This window comes from Indicator indicator, chromosome 34 (assembly GCF_027791375.1).
Source record: "Indicator indicator isolate 239-I01 chromosome 34, UM_Iind_1.1, whole genome shotgun sequence".
NCBI lineage: Eukaryota > Metazoa > Chordata > Aves > Piciformes > Indicatoridae > Indicator > Indicator indicator.
Genome location: NC_072043.1, coordinates 101,535 through 119,647, shown reverse-complemented (window position 1 = coordinate 119,647; position 18,113 = coordinate 101,535). Strand labels below are relative to the sequence as shown.

Below are 18,113 nucleotides of genomic sequence, written 5' to 3'. Positions count from 1 at the left end.
ACCACGCTCACGTGGTACGACGCGGTCCCACGCTGGACTGGGCGTGGCGCGCGCCGAGCGTGAATGCTTGCGGGGTGGGGTCAAGTCTGTCAGGCCGGGAGGGGGAGGGCGCACGGGAGGAAGGAGGAAGCCGCCATCTTGCAGCGTCGAGTCGCCATAACAAGGCACCAAGGGGGAGCGAGAGGCTTTTTAACCTGGGCGAGTGGGGGGAGTGCGGCTGTTGGCGGTGAGGACGGGCCAGGGCGCCAGGGCGAGCGTGGGTCCGCGGGAGCAGGGTGGGGGGTGCTGCCGCTACCGGGCCTAACCTCGAGGCCTGCAGCGGGCCGTGGTAGCGGTGGGGCCTGATCGAGGCCTGGCGGCACCAGGGATCCCGAGCGAGGTGGGGGTGGCCGGCTGGGCTGCACTGGGAGCGGCTGGGCCGTGGGGCGCCGTGCGGGACCGGGCTGGGTTCCGGCGGCGCTCGCTGCCGGCCCGAGGATGACGGCGGGCGGGAGTTGCTCCATTGTTCGCGGGCGGGAGGTGCTGGTGTGGCGCAGCTGCGTTTCGCGGGCGGCGCCGGCCCCGCCGCAGGGCCCAGGGACCGCGCCGCTCTTCTCCGCGGCGTTGGGGACGCCGCAGTGCGGCCTGGACTCGCCAGAAACAATGGACTCCGCAGGGGCTCCTGCGAGCGGGCGGCCGCTTTGTGCTGAGGCCTGGGGGGTGTGCTGCCGCCAGAGGAAGGGAAAGATTAAGCGGTGCTTTCCCGGAACGCTGGCCTGCCAGCGTGCTCTGTGTCTAGTGGGGGGAGAGTCGTGGTGCGGGGTGCCTTTTTTTCGGTCGGACCGCCAGTTTGCGAAATGGTGGCGCTTCTCTCGCAATGGGGAGGTTTGAGTTCGACGAAGCTCTGCGGTTTTTTGGGTCTCTTTTCGAGGGTAGTTACGAGCGAGGGAGGTTAAGAGGCTGAGAGGTTTCATCTCCTACAGCGTTAGAGAACTCCTCGGCCTTGGCACCCGTGCCTTTTAGGCGGCCCTGATTACTTTTGTGACTCGGCTGGTTTTTACAGAGTTAACGGGCAGGAGAAATCTTCTCTTCAAAGATGTCTTGAAAGAGTGCTTCCTTCCAGTGGGGAAATTAACGATCAGAAAAATCCTAGTTCTATAAATTTTAAAATATTCATGTGGATCTGGAATCGACATGCTTGGAAACAGCTGGCAGAGAAACGGTCTGAGTTACTTTTCCATCCTCTTGAAACGCTGTTGGATTTGCCTTTTATCCACTGGGGAAACATGCATTTCTGTAGATGCTGAAATTAGGAATCAGTAGTAGTCTGGTGGTTTTACCTTTGTGTTTTCCCAAGATACAGATGTGTTGCCATGACAAATTGTACAGGCAAGCCTACTTTCTGTTGCTTCTGAAAGGTTTTGGACTAGAAATATCCTGACTCCCTGATATTGTAAGGGTTTTTTCAGCTCTGGTCCATGATTACTTTGTGCAAGGTGCAAACTTTGTGTTCTGGCTTCACCATTTTGCTGACCTTTCTGTTAAAGGCAGGGTCACGTGTGCTTTTGAGTGTAATGTAAGTTGTTGCTGGCATCTGGAAGGTAACGTCATGTGGACACAGAAGCAGGAAGCTAGATATCTAGCGTAAATGTGTATTACTCACTGCTTCAGTTCAGGCTCAGTCACTTAGGCTTAACGAAACCAGAAGAGACTGTCAGTTTAGTTTGATGTGATACTGTTTGTTTCAGTGTTCCAAAAGGTGTTAAATCAATACCCAATTTAAAAGTTTGAGCTTGGTTGAACTAACTTATTGGGTTGGAGAGGATAAGCTGGGTTGTTTTGGGTTTCATTGTTGTTTCTTAAAAATCTGTAGTTCTGTTTTCCCTTTGGAAGTGACAAGGGCAGTCAGAGTAACTGAAGGGTTTCCTCAGCTTTAACTGGAATGTGCACTTGACATAGTGGCCTCACTTCCTGTCACTGACTTCTGCTTAATGTTCTTGCTTAGCATTTCACAGCTGCTTTGCTATGTCCCAGAAGTAGGGGATTTAAAGAACCACCAAAGCAATTGAAATAATTTAGGCTTGATAGGTGGGGAACAGGTAGTATTTGTCAGGTGGTTACTCATGGAAAGGCTGCTGAAAGTACAGCTTTTGAGAGCATTCTTTGGTGGCTGAAGGTGATGGGCGTAGTGTTACAGAAAGGGGAAAAGATTTTCATACATCTCTTGATAATTGTCACCGAGAAAGCAGGGCAGGAGGTACTGTTGTTGTACGCTGCCTGGGAAGAAGCAGTTCTTAAAAGGTGAAGGTAAACTGATGGGATTTATGTAGACAAAAATCCATGTGCTAATTGTTATTGTCTGTTTCTCTTTCAGATTGAAGCAAATGAATTCTGACATAACTCAACTTTGATAGAGGGCTTTTTTTTAAAAAAAGTTGATCCACAGTGCATCAGAGCAAGTTACTATACTTTTGAGTGGCTTAGAGGTGCTTGCCTGCATTGCAATAAAGGACTCATATATTGAGCAAGACTTATTTATCTCTTCATTTTGGAGAGTCTAATAAACTGTTATTACAGTTTCTGTACTGACTTTCAAAGTTTTGAAGTCTAAAAAGACATCTTTAAAAACAAAAGCATGAGCACGGCCAGAACAGAGAACCCTGTTATAATGGGTCTATCCAGTCAGAATGGGCAGTTGAGAGGCCCTGTAAAACCCAGCGGGGGCCCAGGAGGTGGAGGCACACAAACTCAGCAACAGATGAACCAGCTGAAAAATGCCAACGCAATCAACAACGGCACTCAACAGCAAGCACAGAGTATGACCACCGCTATTAAGTAAGCGTTTGTACTAGCTGCTGCAATAGAGATATTTCAAAGTCATGTATGGGAAAGTGTTCTTGTGTTCCCCATATGTTACGATGTTGGTGGTTAGAAGTGTCCTGTGATCTGCGTGATGAAAAGAAAGCTGTATTTCTGTGTGCAGGCTTCTCTATGACATTTCTCTTTGCAGCATGCTTTTTGTGAAAAGGGAATTCGATGCTTTGCTTTTCAGAATGTGTAGCCTGCTGAGCAGCAACCAGTTTTCTTTGTGATTGGTATGAGAGGAAAGTTGGGGAGCAGGAAGGAACTGAAATGAAATTTAAGACAGAAGGAAGTGCCACCTAGTCTCAGCTGAGTTGTGTATGCTTTGCAATTGTTTGTTGCAGCTCTTTCTCACAGTGCAAGGTTCTTTAAGTCAATTGTATTTTGCCATTAATCTTAAATAGTAGTGCTTTCTCTCAATGTAATGCTCTAGCTTTAATTCAACAAAGCCTGAGCTGAAATAGTATGTTATTACAAGTTCCTAAAGGCTTGCCAAGCTTGTTCTCCCCCTTCCCACCCTGCCCCCCACTTTTTTTAAATAAAAATGAGTTACTGTAGTGAAACCAATGAGTTAAACTCTGCAAATGTCAATCAGGCCTTCCTGGGATTGGGGAAAAGACCTCACTCTCCCCTGTACAGCGAATTTGGAGAGAGGATGGGTGTATAATCTCACTGTGAGAGCAAGAGAAAACACTCCGAGTGGAATGCCTGTTTTACTTAGTTTTCTCTCTCATCTTGCATTACTCATGGATTAAGAGTTTCCTGGGGAAGATTATTACTAAATTTAAGTGATGAAATATTCTTATGTGCATTTATTATAGCCATTTTCTGTCATATGACTAAGTTAGTCTTCAGTTTTAGATGTGTTCTACTGAATTCATTTGATGCCCTAAAAATGGGACTTGAATCATGACTGGGTAAAGATTTCACAAATTCTGTGCGCTTGGCAGGCTGACGATTTTTCTCTGTTTACAGTTTTCTGCCTGTTGCATCCTACTTAGCTCAGAGACTTGCTCTCATGTGTAGGCAGTGTTAGCTTTCAGGAGGTGAAAATAATACGTATTCTAAGAAACGTGTGATGTGTATCTAATAAAAAGGCAAAATAAAATTGTTTTTACCATATATTTTTCTTTTATTTTTGCTGTAGACCTGGTGATGACTGGAAAAAGACTTTAAAACTCCCTCCAAAGGATTTGAGAATCAAAACTTCGGTAAGGATAATTGAATTACAGTAAAACAACTGAATAGAAGCTGTAGGACAAGCTGCAGTGGCAAAATACTTGTCCTAAGCAAAGATTGAAAAACAGTTCAGCCCCTGCTGTTTTAAATGAAGAATTTGTTCTGCAACTGCTTGATAGAGATGCCTCTTGGAAAGCTCCAAGATGGAGTTTAAGTGGATTTCTTACTTTGGTAATGTTACAGCACAGGGCTGGTTGTCAGTGTCTTAGAAGGCAGATGAAAAGGCACCAGCATACGTTCGCAGTGCTGTGTTTGGCTATGAGAGTGCTGCTGCTTCCTGCTCCACTGTATGGCATTGCACAGATCAGTGGCAATTCCTGATTAACAGGCAGCCTCTCATTGAGTCAGACCAACCTGCAGCTGTGGGTTTTATGAGCTAATTTTACAGATGTGCTTTTTTTTGATTGTTTAGGATGTGACCTCCACAAAAGGAAACGAGTTTGAAGATTACTGTTTGAAACGGGAGTTGCTGATGGGAATTTTTGAAATGGGCTGGGAAAAACCATCTCCTATTCAGGTTGTTTACAAACAGGCTACTTACAAGCAGCATTTAAGTTTTTATAAGTGTGTTGAAATTCTTATTCATGTTTAAATGTTGGATACTCATGTCATGATTTGGGGAGACTGGGGTTGTGAGTGGGAGAACATGGAAGCCCTTTGGGGATTGTGACAATTTCTAACACCCACCTAAAAAAATCACCAAGTTAGGTAACAGATGAACTAGAGATGGGACTGGCTTAGACTTTAGAAAAGTCAACTTGGATTTTCCTTCTCCATCTGGTGGCATTGTGTTAATTCTCTGTCAGGAACATCTCTTATATCAGCAGTTCCAGTGAGAGCAGGGCTGTTCTGTAAATTTTCCAGAAAGCTGCATCTTTAGTTGATACAAAGACAACTGTGGCTTTGTCATCTCATCTTGGCTTTACTATCATAAGGATCTGGAGGGAGTATAATGGAGATTATGGGAGGGAGATTAATACGTTAGCAAGTTTACTTTTCTGTCCTTCCATCTTTCTTTTAAAAAACTTCAAGGCTTGTTCTGTTACAGACTGTTGATGCATAAACTTTAGGGTTGAGCTCCCTTCTAATTGTCCTTTGGAGGATTATCATTGGCACAGATCTGCCACTTGATCTCTTTAAGGTATGAGAAAGATACGACTTTTAGGGAATTTGTCTGCTTTAAATTATGCCATCTTTCCCCCAAAGTGACAATTCTTTAGATTTTGCTGTAAAAGGCAGTAAAGGGAGAAATACCTGGTGCTTGTATTTGAGTGGCTGAAGTTTCAAAGGGAAAGCATGTTGTTCTATGGAGAGGTGTATCACAGGAACGTGCAGCTTTGAATTCTATGGGCTGATGTGGTTCTGTTGTTAAGATACAGGTGGGTATCTTTTTACAGAGGAGGAGTTTGCTTGGAACTGTCACTGTCTATTCACTTTTTTCCTGATTTTTCACTTTTTTTCCTAACATGCTAGTGTGGGTTTACTGTTCCTAGGGTACCTAATCCCTGGTTTTACCGTTCCTAGCGTACCTAATCCCTGGCCAGGCAAGATCAATACTGCTTTGTTTGGGAACTCTTTACCAATAGGTTTAATGTCTTCTGTTGTGAATCTGCGATGCTTGCAGTTGCAGGATATTCTGTTTGTGAGACCGTTGGATTTCAGGTGATACTATTAGTGATAAGAGTTACATTTGGCCTGCCTCTTTAGTGGCTCATGCACTGTCTGTCATTGCATTTCAGGAGGAGAGCATCCCCATTGCTTTATCTGGTAGGGATATCTTGGCTAGAGCGAAAAATGGAACAGGCAAGAGTGGAGCCTACCTCATTCCTTTACTTGAACGGCTAGACTTAAAAAAGGACAATATACAAGGTGAGCTGGGAAGGACCTCACTTAGCTGCAGCCAGGTAATGGTATCAGGTGCTATACTGCAGACTTGAATTTAAAGCTGGACAATGAAGTTGAGCAGCATAGGGTAACTTCTTGCACTTCCAAAGAAAGTTATTAGGGAGTGGTGGAGATGAGGTGGAATTTTAAAAGTCCTGTAGTTTTCAAAAGCTTGAAATAGAAGATGTCAGCTGGACCTCACCATCCTTCCCTGGAAAGTGGATTTCTAGTAACATGCGAGCATGCTGGCTGGGGGACTTGCGCCGAGGGCATGTGGAGGGACAGCAGACCCTTGCACAGAATTTGCCTTGTCCTAAGCAGCTTCTAGGTTTCATTAAGAATACCTGGAGTGGAACTCCAAAACTGTAGAAGTGTAGCTTTCATAAAGTCTGAGTTTCCTAAGGATTAGTACTGAAAACGTGATGTCTTCTTTAGTAATTCATGCTGGCTCTCTTAACTTTCAGCAATGGTCATCGTTCCCACCCGTGAACTAGCCCTGCAGGTCAGTCAAATCTGTATCCAAGTCAGCAAACACATGGGGGGTGCCAAAGTGATGGCAACAACTGGAGGAACCAATTTGCGAGATGACATAATGAGGCTTGATGATACAGGTTAGAGCCTTTTGCTGTGCTACAGTTGGTATTCATCTGTGGCTTTTACAGTGTGACAGTGGAATTTCTGCTTGTTACTGTTTGCCTGTTCCAGAACAAGCTACAGCGTAAATTGTTAGCTGTTTGTAATGCTGTCCTTATTTGTTCAAACTTGCTATGAAACAGGGCCTTGAATGTCAGAAACACTGTTTTACTCAACCCACTTGTTTGTTTCTTTATTTCTCTGTTCAGTTCATGTGGTGATAGCTACCCCTGGGAGAATTCTCGATCTCATCAAGAAAGGAGTAGCGAAAGTGGAGCATGTCCAGATGATAGTATTGGATGAGGCAAGTTGCTCATGTCAGATGTTTTGGGATTTTAACATCTAAGTTAAAGCACTGATTTGTCTCAGTGAGTTTCCTCATTATGCACAGCAACAAATGGGACTTTGTTTAGAGATGCTCTAAGGTTAAAGCTCATCCATTTCTCAGAATTTTTCAGAAGATGCTTTGCAGAAGAAGTTTCCTAGGTGTGGATCTTCTGAGAAAACAACCTAATGAGACTTGCCTTTCCTGTCATCTTTGCAATTTTTGAAGAGTAGGGTATCAGTCTATTGTGAAGGAACGCATTGTGTTTGCTTTCGGTTTAGGAGAGAGCGGTGCTTATTACCACATAGTGGTGTATGAACATATGGGCTGATGGTAGCATATAGGCTGAGAAAACAGTTGTGTGAAAGCTCTTGGATGACTCTGATAGGAACCCTGATAATTGTTTTCACTTTCAATTCCTGAGTGTGATTCTGCTTGAATCAAAAGTGCTGAAAGCCAGGAGAGGGCGGACTTCCTTTTACTGGTTAATTCTGTCTCCAGCAGCTAAATCGTGCATCTTTTGGAGCGTGCTCCAAAGGGGACAGTCCCATTATAAGGACAGGGAGAATGGTTTTGTTTTGGGTTTGCTTCCTGCCCTCAGTGTAGTATTATTAGAAGACTGGAATCTTGCCCCATTAATTTAATTTGCTATTATTTCTGGTGTTACAGGCAGATAAGTTGCTGTCTCAAGATTTTGTTCAAATAATGGAAGACATTATTCTCACACTACCTAAAAACAGGCAGATTTTGCTCTATTCAGCTACTTTCCCATTGAGCGTACAGAAGTTCATGGTGAGTGCAGATGTGTTCATGATGTCATTGCATGTGAAGTGTGTGAATAAATGATGCATAGCTGTTAGTGCACCATTTTTAACATTGTTTTTAATTTTAAAATTTATTTAATTTTGAAAAAATATAAACAAACTTCATTGGTTTAATCTAAACCAGCCTAAATCTAGGACATGAATTTGAAAATAATTGGTGACCTTCAGTAGCAGGAATGAAGAAGCTAGGTGTACTAGGTCTTGCCTGTAAGGTACTCTCTTCAATTTTATACATCACTTGTATGTCATCTGCACTGACTTGCTTCCAGAGAGTGCTTCTGCTTGGCCTACTCAGGCACCTTGGATTTATAAGTAATCCTTTGAGATGTTCTTCCCAGTCTGTTTTATGTATAGCATGAAGACTGAGTAGCCAGATAGCTTATCTTTGCTATGAAGGAAGTTGAAAGCCCTGTAGGGTGGGAAGTGGATGCATTGTTTGGTTTGGGGATGTCCCTGCTTTATCCTCATCTTTCTTTTTCAGAATTCCCACTTGCAGAAACCCTATGAGATTAATCTGATGGAGGAGCTGACCTTGAAGGGAGTTACCCAATACTATGCCTATGTAACTGAGCGTCAGAAAGTACACTGCCTCAATACTCTGTTTTCTAGGGTAAGAAGTAGGACCAGGTCAAGAACACACAGAGGCTTCTTTTTCTCTTGAAACCAAGAATAAGAGTAAGGGTAGCAAAGGCATTTTCCGTGTCAAAACGTGCCGTTTGGCTGAAGCTCAAAATGCCTGCTTCTTGTCTTGCACGTTTGTGGTACAGAACTGATTAGCTGTTTTTCACTTGTACAGAAATACCAAGTATGTAAATTACTTCCAGCATATCTGCTTGGCTTTCTTTCTGGAAGGGCTTAAGACTTATGTCTTGTATTATTTGCTAGTGAAGTGCTGCGATTACTGAGCATGCTACTTTATATGTTCAGCTCCAGATCAACCAGTCGATCATTTTCTGCAATTCCTCTCAACGTGTTGAATTGCTAGCCAAAAAGATCTCCCAGCTGGGTTATTCCTGCTTCTATATCCATGCTAAAATGAGGCAGGTGAGTATGAAGTGAGCAGCAGTTTATTCCATACCACCCCAAGCTTTACTGCATAGCTGAATTAAACCTTATGCTTGCCTTAAGTGTGTATGTTCTTGGAAAACTGAAACATGTATTACTTTGGTATTGATTTGTTTTTAGACTGAGATCACTCCCACCCCAACCCAGACTGTTTGGTGTAGCCTGTCACTTGGTGTTTAAGAGTCAGGTTAATTAGTGCAGTGTAAGCACTGACTCCATCCAGAAGGCACTGTACTCATTGCTGTTGCTCTGCATTTGGCAGCCTGGGAAGCCGTGATAGACCATGTAGCATGTCACACATGAAAATGAGCCTGACTTAAAACAAATGACACTCCCCTCTGCCAATACTCAGCTGATTGAGTGCCCTGTGTGGCTTTGCAAATAGTAAATCTTGCACCATGACTGCAAGGGAATCTGAGAAGTCGGAAGGTGTCTTTGAGCAAACCTCTGGGTGAAAGCTGCTGCTGAGCACCTGTTGGCCTCGCCATAGGAGGTGGAGAACTCCAACGCAGCTTTGGTGGTGCAGTTTTCTGTCAGCTGTATGTATGTTACCTCACATGTCCTTCAGCTTCATACTTGCAATTTTCTTGTGTTCTGCAAGCATACTAAAAATCTCAGAAGGCTGAATTGATGCACGTGAAACAGTTGTGCTTGAAAAGAGTTTGTTTTGCTTTATCTGCAAGCTAGAGTTTATTCAAATGAAAGGCTTAGAGGAAACTTACCTATCAGTTCCATGAACAGCATGCTGGTGCCAGTGTTTGCTGGGTCATACACAGAGTAGTAATTAATTCAGACCTAGAAGCAGTGTGGTATGGAGAGCAGAGAGATATGCAAAGGGGTTCCTTGAAGTATCATTTTTGTTTGCTTCTGATCAGTCAGTAGATGATCTTTGTGACAAAATGCAGTTAAGTTTGTGTGGAAACCTTCAGCTTGTTCATTCCCACTGTGAATTCAGTCCTTAACAGTGGTAGTACTTAGTCTTTGTGTGGCCCAATGTGACTTGTTTGTGACAAGAGTGTCTTCACAGACAGTTGACTTGTCCCGCCTCTGATTCTGAATCAATAGTGAAAAATGCTCTGTGATGGAAAATCAAGTTTATGAGGGGATACATAAAGCAGGCCTTGACTCTGGCAGGTGACTAGGGGCCAACAGTATGCAGAACAGCAGTTTTAAGTTCCTTGGTGTGTGTTTTATGTAATTGTAACTTAAGATGCTCCTGTTCTGAGATGAAACTGCAGAAGGCTTTAAAACAGTCAGTTATGTACCTCTGTCTAAAAGTGGAACCACGAGCCCCTCTGGTAACTTCTTTGGAATACCTGGGTAAGAAGTACAAAAAAAATATATTAAAAGCTTTCTTTGACTCAGCTGTCAATAACGAGGGGGAGGAGCTGGATGTGATTGAAGGTCTATGTTTGTAACTTGACTGTTCCTGAAAGTCATGGCCCTTTGTGCTTCGTTTCTGTATTTCCAGGAGCACCGCAATCGTGTGTTCCACGATTTCCGCAATGGCTTGTGCCGCAATCTTGTTTGCACTGGTAAGAGTTCCTGAATGTTCTCCTGCTTCTAAGGGGTGGGAGAGAAAGGGGATTAGCCAGTAGCTCGGGTAGAACACATCTCCTGTAATAAAACAATGGTTTTGTAAGAGGTCTTTTTCAAGCCTGTCTGTGGCAGGGTGCAGCACTTCTTTAGGCATCTAGACATTTGTTGTTGTGACAAAACCTGAAGGTGCAGCCTGCTAACAAATGTTTTGACTGTGCGTTATGCACTAGGTGATGTTGTCTGTGCGTTTTCATGTGAGACCTCTCTGGGCTTTACAAAGCACTGCAGAACTGTGGCTAGGATCACCCGAGAGAGTTTTGCTCATTCTGTGGATATTTGCAGCTCATCTTTTTAAAATATTTGTAAAGTTTTGATTGGTCCATGTGTGATCTGAGTTCTCTGTTCTGTGATCTGTTGGGCAGTACTGCAGCAGTCTGCTGGTCATTAACTGTGTCTGTGTCATTTTACAAAAGTCACTACAAGTGGAATAAAAACAGTTGAGGTGGTGGGATGTAGTCCAGCTCTCGAGTCTGTTCTGACATTGGCAACATACGAGTGTGAGGAGAGCGTTGTATAAGAGGACCTGCTCAGAAATAGTCTGATGGGGAAAAAACAGGCTTTGTGCTCACTGTTTCAGCATAGGTGTGCAGATCTGGTGTTTCTGTAATTCCTCTTAGAGTGCTCATGTTTATAAGAGCAAGAAGAAGCCGTAAGAGAATTGTATATAAACTCTCTAATACAAGGGAAGCCTGTATCTGAAAACCAGTGCAAGCCAGTGTTAATCATTGTTAATCTTTCCACCCTGCATTTGATCCCACTGAAACTAACTTTTTGTCACCTGGATTGTCGTTCAGATCTGTTTACCCGAGGTATTGATATCCAAGCTGTGAATGTGGTGATAAACTTTGATTTCCCAAAGCTGGCAGAGACTTATCTCCATCGTATTGGCAGATCAGGTAAGAGGAAAACCAGCTTTTAGGTGTAACTTTGCTGATGCCTGTGATGTTTCTTAAACTTGAATTGGCATGTTTGTCATTATGGTATCTGTGTATGACTTTGAGTAACTTTGATTTTTCCTGAAAAATCACCTCAGATGGTTATCCTCACAAATATCTGGATAAAGGGCTGTTCTCTTGAAACTGGCTTGGACAGCGTAATGGTAATAATAAGGCTTATTTTGCTTTATTCTTAGGAGCCTTAGTGATGCTCCTGTTTGGACTTGGGGAAAATTCTATACTGAAAACATAAATTTTCTTATATCTTAAGCCTTCATTTCTACCATGTTACAAGGCATGCACCTAATGTCTGGACATCAGCAAAATATACCCTTAAGAAAGGAACTCTGTGTACTTAAACTTTGTAATTGTTCTAGAACTTGTTACTGAAGAAAGGCTGGGTGTGCATAGTGAAGTAGTGGAAAATTTTGTTGGTAATTAATGAGGAGGTGTGATCAGAGAGTTTTGAACCTCCTGGGTTTTCTTCCTATAGCAGTATGAAACTACTGACCAAAAAAAGATGAGAAAGCTGCAGAGACCTGTGGGTCTGGATTTGCTTTAATCATCACAGAGCAGTGCTAATAACTCCACAGTCTACAGACCCCTTCAATCCACATTCTAGTACTCAGTTCTGACTTTTTTTTTTTTTTTTTTGTCAAGGTCGCTTTGGTCACCTTGGCCTGGCCATCAACTTGATCACCTATGATGATCGCTTCAACCTGAAAAGTATTGAGGAGCAGCTGGGAACTGAAATTAAACCCATACCAAGCAACATTGACAAGAGCCTGTATGTGGCAGAATACCACAGTGAACCTGTAGAAGATGAGAAACAGTAAACGTGTATGTATGTAAAATACCTTCCTGAACAGAGGAGTGGTGCTGCATGAGAGCTGATGTGTGGATGTTACTGCAGAGGAGGAGGGAAACGTGTGTGCAGAATGTACTCTGGATGTGAAAGAGACAATCAGTGCAAGGAGTTCTGTGGATGTGCTGAAGCTGGGAGGGCAAGATGAGTAATTTTCAGATGTTTTAATTAAAATGCTGAACATACGCTAAGGGAAAAAAAAAAAAAAACAGGAGAAAAAGGAGAAGCCAGGAATGATGTTCAGAGGGGCCAGGGTGGCTACTAAGCCTTAAGGAATTTTTTCTTGTGTTGCTTAGCTAAAATGTGAAATTAGCAAGAGCCAGAGGAGGGCAGTGTTCTTAAAGAGCAGAGGAGAGAAAATGGGTAGCTTTGAGAACAGAGCACCGACAGAACAACTTAAGCACTTTGCCAGTTAGAAGAAAAAGAGGCAGGGTCATGGAGCTAAAGGTGCACCTTTGGCATCCTTTGGTTCATACAACTCTTCACAGAATCACAGAACATTAGGGGTTGGAAGGGACCTTGAAAGATAGTCCAGCTCCCCTACCAGAGAAGGATCACCTAGAGTAGGTCACACAGGAACACATCCAGGTGGGTTTTTGGATGTCTCCTTCTCTTGCAAGTAAACACAGCAGGTAGCAAAGCTGGAATTCCTTTTTGATGCCACTTGAGGTTGCCTGCATAGCTTTACAAGAAAATGAGATTTCAGTGTTGGAGACTCCCAAGTCTGCCTTTTCTGACCATTGTCTGAAGGAAAACTGACGAGTCAAATCTTTTTATGAGAGGAAAACTCACCCTGGATTGCAGTCAAGCAAAACAGCCACTGGATGATTGACCTGGTTTTAGTTAAGATGCTAACTCAGACACTGCAGCATGCATTGGAAAGAATTCAATTTTTTTGCTCTTGTCAGAGACCATGAATTGGAGAACTCCAGCAAAGCTGCTGAAATTCTTCTTGGGTGACCAAAAAAAAGTGGCCATAGAAGCAGAATGCTAGATAGGTTCATTTTAATGTTGTGTCACTTCCTTGAAATAATTGGAGAGTAGCCCTAGCTAGCCAGTCATGCCAAGCTGACTTGCAGCCTCTGCTTTGGCTGGTTGAACTGGCACTGTGTTGTATAAATAAATAAATAAAAGCCCAGGTAGTAAACTTGGAAAAGTCTCTTGGATGGCTTTCTTCAGGGGAACGCTGTGCACTTGCCTGAGAACTGTTTGCCACTTTGTTAAAGGACAAGGAACCAGTAGGCGTTTGTGCTCCATAGCTGTTGTAGGATGTTAGCAGCACCTCTTCCTGCAAAGCTGTGGTGGAGGTTGAGCTGTTCCAAATGCCCTTTGCTTTTCCAGAGCTGCTGTGCAGTTGTGTGATTCCTTACTTATGGTCTGGTTTTGCATAGAATTGTTTTAACTGTGGGTGTTGTGTGTTTTTTTTTTTTTGTTTGTTTGTTTGTTTGGTTTTTGTAGGCTTTGATGATTACACATGCCAGAAGGTGAAGCCCTTTGATCCAGATCTGTGACACATCGTTTCTCTGGGGATACCCTTCTCTTTGTGGGTTTTTCTTCGTCTTTTCGTTTTGGAACTATGAAGACTAAAGAGCTCGGCCTTTTTACTTTTCAAATTTGACAGTAAGAAAGAAAGAAGATAAAAGGAGGAATGTCTTTTTGGTTTTTTCCACTTGTTTGCACTGTGTGCTGATTGAACATTAGTTGCACTAACTGCTGATTTTTAATTTTTTTTTTCTTTGGGTGGGAGGGGCAGCAAGGGAAGAAGAGAAACCCTGAAAAGAGAAGAATCTTGATGAACATGAGCTTGTCTGCAATTTCAAATTCTTCAACCATTGGCTGAGTGCATTTCAACTTCTCCCTGGTTACTCATCTGTTTTTTAAGCTAAAGAGCTTGTTACTTATTCGTGCAAAGTGCCTTATGCTATGAAACCATTCAGAATATCACCTTTCTGACACAGCCCAAGGAATCAACAGCCGGTTTTAGTTTCAGGTCAAAGTTCCCCTCTCTTCCCCTCTTCTCCTCCCCAAGTACTCAAGCCTGGGGCTGGGAGGCGAAATGTTTTGGTAATACTACTATTTTCTTCAATTTTTTAAATTTAATTTTATTTTTTTTTAATTGGAGGAGTTGATATGCATCTGCAGTTCACCCACACTGTAAATACCTGTATTTAAAACAAAAACAACTTAAAATCTGGGCTGATTAAGTGCAGCGTCATAGCTCCAGAAGGAAAGAGTAGCCTGCCATCCTTTGCTGGAGCCATAAGAAAAGCCCTGTGCTCTAGCAGAACACTAAAGACTGGTTTCCTTAAGAGTCTCCATTAGTAGTTGCAGCACTTGATATGTGGACTTTCTTCAGAGCCATGGCCCTCTTTCCTCTGGTGCAGTGTGTCCCATAGAAAATCAGATGTGTATATTGTACAAACTTTGTAAATATGATTTTTTTTTTTTGTTTGGGTTCATATATAACTTCTTTGTGATGAAGGTTGTTGGGGTTAAAGGGATTAGACTGATTATGGGAGCAGCTAAAAATGAGAGGGGCTCAGTTTTCTGCAACGCTAAACAAAGAGAAGTGCTCTGACCTCTGAGAAGAGCAGGCCTCTACAAGTGTCCCTTGTCAAGGTGGGTTTGCTTTGGTGTTAGCAAAACTATCCTTGCACCACTCGTGTGGAAGAGATCACTTGTGGGCCTCCAAGTCTGTAGCTCAGCTTGTTGGGCGATTCTCTTCATTTTCCCCCTTAGCAACTTCAGGAACTTGACAAGCTCTGAAGGGGGGGTCATGACCTGTGTTACATCGTTGTGAGGGGAATGTAGCAGCGTCGGTGTTGCTGAGCAGTGTATGTGGAAGCCATCAATTTGGGTTCAAAGGAAAATGTAGAAAACCAATTTACATGCATCAGCTGACAGTCCTGGCATTGCGTGGGATTGATTTGCTTCCTGCAGCGTTGTGCGTTTTCTGCCCAGAGGAGCCTCTATACAGACTTAAGAGCAGGCAAGGGCAAACCCCTGATAATGGCAGAAGCTGCAGAAAGCTGCTTGCCATCTCTTCTGTTTTGGCATGAATTGCTGCCTGTCACTTTGCATTGTATATCGCTGAAAAGCGCTTTCTGGTCAAGTAGTGTTGCTTTAAATTGTGCCCCTCCCAACATGCTTGAGGTTTGGCCTGATCTACAGGCAAAAGGAGTGAGAAAAATCAAAAATGTACTCTTTTAAAATTCCCTTTTAGCCTGTTCACCAACACTGTCAGGAGGCACCTGGATGAGTGCAGTCCTTTTTGCTCCGTTGTTTATTGCATATACAGATGCTGCGCTCACACCATGCTTGCTTACCTTTGAGGCAAGAATTAATTATTTTAATTTCTCCCAGTTTTGACACCATCCCCACCCCCCCTTTTTTTTTTTCCTGAATGGAAGCAAAATTATTTGGAACTAGCAAGGTGGATTTACCCATGCATTTCTGTGAGGATCATAAAGAGAAGCCAGGTGCCTCCTGACAACAACTTTACAAGATGGAAAGTTTTTGTTTGGCTTTTTTTTTTCCCTTCCATCACCAGTGACTCCGTAATTGTAGCAAATGCTGCACTAGAGTACAAACTCAAGAGCTTGGTCACAGACATGCTGTGAGCCGCTCAGCATACATCTGACTGGCAGGTACTAAATGTAAACAATGTTGGGGTGTTTTTTGGGGGTGGGGGTGGGATTTTGTGGGTGGTAACTTTGACCAAAAGTAAATCTTGCTCTTGTACTGCAGCCAGCTTACGATTTTCCAGAAAGACAGAAGAGGGATCATTTTAGTGCAACAGAAACATGACAAATGTAAATAAAAGTGTTGTATCTTATGAGGGCATGCACATGTAACGAGAACAGGATAGCGATGTTGAGTCAGACGTGTGTGCTCTGCTTGGATTTGTTGTAGGTTAGCCTGGTGCCATGTGTTGATGGTCCCTCTTGAAGCACAGAACTTTTGAAAGTATTACTTTAAACATGGCCTCTACTTGAGGATTGGCACTTACCTAAACTATCTGGGGCACCATTTGTAGGTGGCTTCTTGTCAAGAAGGAAGCTGCCTATTTTTGGTGCTAGTAGGCTATCTGTAACAGATGTGATCTTGCAAATGGAAAGATGCTCCAAAGGACTAGGATAATCCTAGTTTTTTTGTTGTTTAAAATTTGTTTTTAATACTGTTTGGGTTGGTTTTATTTGTGTTTTTTTTCTTTGGTGTGTCTGGGGTTTTTTTGATTTTGGTTTTTTGGGGTTTTTTTTTGGGTTGTAGGGGTTTTTTGTTGTTGGTGGTTGTTGAGTTTTTTTCCCTGCCCAAGAGTAAGGAGTGTATAATTTTTGGCTTCCTGAGATTCCTTGTGAGCTCCTGTTCTTGGTGGCTACATACCAGTCTTTACATTTATGCAATAGTTGCAGCCTTCAGTGATGAACCCAAGGTTAAATACTTAATCTAACAAAGATGATGTGAAAGAGAATCGTAATATATTCTGCACTTTTCTCCTTGGAAGTCTAAAAGCATCACTTTGCTAGTTGGATGAAATGAAGTTTCACAGCTGGCTGAAGCGGTTGTGAAGAGGGTGATGCGAACCTTGCCAGCTTGTTTGGAGAAACGAGAGGCTGGTCTCTGGGTACATGCTGTCAGGAGTGCACCGCAGTTGCTGGGGGCTTTTTCCAAAGGGAGGGGGGTGGGTTGGTCTCAAGTATGTTTCAGTTTCCAGAATGAGATGGGAGCATCTTTCCTTTGCCCTCTGTGACTTCTTTTGTGGGTAAGAACAGGGAAGCTCAACAAGAAGTCATGTTGTGTATGTGTTGGTATCGAATCATCTCATTCTGATCTTTTGTTCTTTATTTTTACTTGGGATAGGGGAGGGTGTCTGCTGTAAGGATTTAAAAATGCTTCACGTGCTTAGGCTTGGTGGTGTGTGTGTGTTTGTTTTTTTTTTTTTTCCCTTTTCTGAAATGACTGTTAGGGCACAAACCTGAACAGACTGCTGTCTTGCCTTGGTTTCTGTTACAGAGTTGCTGTGCCAGGTCTCCTGAGCTGCTACAGTGGTGGTTCTTGTCCTGGTGCTGGACTGTGTAATGCTGCTGGAGCTGACTGGCTGTTGCTTTCTGAGAATTAAATGAATTTCTTTCCCAGGAGCTCCAGCAGTATGGCTGCCATGGTAAAAGCTGTGCAACAGTAGTCCCCAAGGGGAGTTCTCCAGTTGCTGCGAACTTCCAGTCCCTCTTTTGTGAGTCGCAGTTTCTTTGTGTTAAACCAGCTCTCTGGACCAAAGAACATGCATCTAGTCTTCAAAATGAGGCTTTGGCAGATTATTCTGTAGGTTTTGCTCAGTTCACTGTTGTGTTGCTAAAAGGTCCCTACGTGGAAGCATTGTTAAATTCTGCTGTAGACAACATAGGGAAGGGTAAGGAGGGGTGGGGGGAGGGATGGGTTTATTAAGATACAGCCTTGCTGTATTTTAACCAGTAATTATAAGGAAGGGGTGTCAGGATAAGAAAATAGTCACTGTTCCCTTTATTGAAAGAAACTGGAACTTTTATTTCAAGAAAAGAAACTATTTGCAATTCAGGTGGAATATTGTAATCCACTGGTCCTGATTTAAGAGGTGGTTGTTATTACTATTAACCAGCAAACAACATGAACTAGTCCTTGAAAATGTTCAGGGAGGGAGGGGGAAATTGGCTTTCTGTTTAAATTGGTAATTGGCAAACTCTCCAGTGGAGCTCAGGTCGATTGTGGTGAGAATGTATTTTTTTCTGGCTGTGTGCATCACAGCCCTGACTTGTGAAGAGCTTCACGAGTTCAGAGTGCTGAAAAGATGAAGGGTAAAATCCTGATTTTTGATGAATAAACTCAATAAAAGCTCCCTGGACCTCCAGTTTCGTCTTGTTTTTTTCTTT

At 43.1% G+C, this 18,113-nt stretch overlaps 1 protein-coding gene across 1 annotated transcript; it reads left to right on the top strand.

Annotated features, from left to right (window-relative positions):
* Nucleotides 1-158: 158 nt before the first annotated feature.
* On the top strand, nt 159-18,083 carry DDX6 (DEAD-box helicase 6). Its single transcript, XM_054395714.1, has 14 exons — nt 159-226; nt 2,354-2,814; nt 3,989-4,052; nt 4,493-4,597; nt 5,820-5,949; nt 6,429-6,575; nt 6,807-6,901; nt 7,592-7,714; nt 8,228-8,356; nt 8,674-8,790; nt 10,283-10,346; nt 11,205-11,306; nt 12,006-12,185; nt 13,669-18,083. Exons 2-13 carry the CDS (start codon nt 2,615-2,617, stop codon nt 12,179-12,181), a joined length of 1,452 nt encoding a protein of 483 aa, XP_054251689.1. The 5' UTR covers nt 159-226; nt 2,354-2,614; the 3' UTR covers nt 12,182-12,185; nt 13,669-18,083.
* Nucleotides 18,084-18,113: the final 30 nt, after the last annotated feature.

Coding starts and splice junctions, on each gene's coding strand:
- DDX6 (XM_054395714.1), top strand. CDS start 2,615: ATGAGCACGGCCAGAACAGAGAACCCTGTTATAATGGGTCTATCCAGT. Junction 5,950..6,428: donor AAAAAAGGACAATATACAAG/GTGAGCTGGGAA, acceptor CTTAACTTTCAG/CAATGGTCATCGTTCCCACC. Junction 8,357..8,673: donor TCAATACTCTGTTTTCTAGG/GTAAGAAGTAGG, acceptor TTATATGTTCAG/CTCCAGATCAACCAGTCGAT.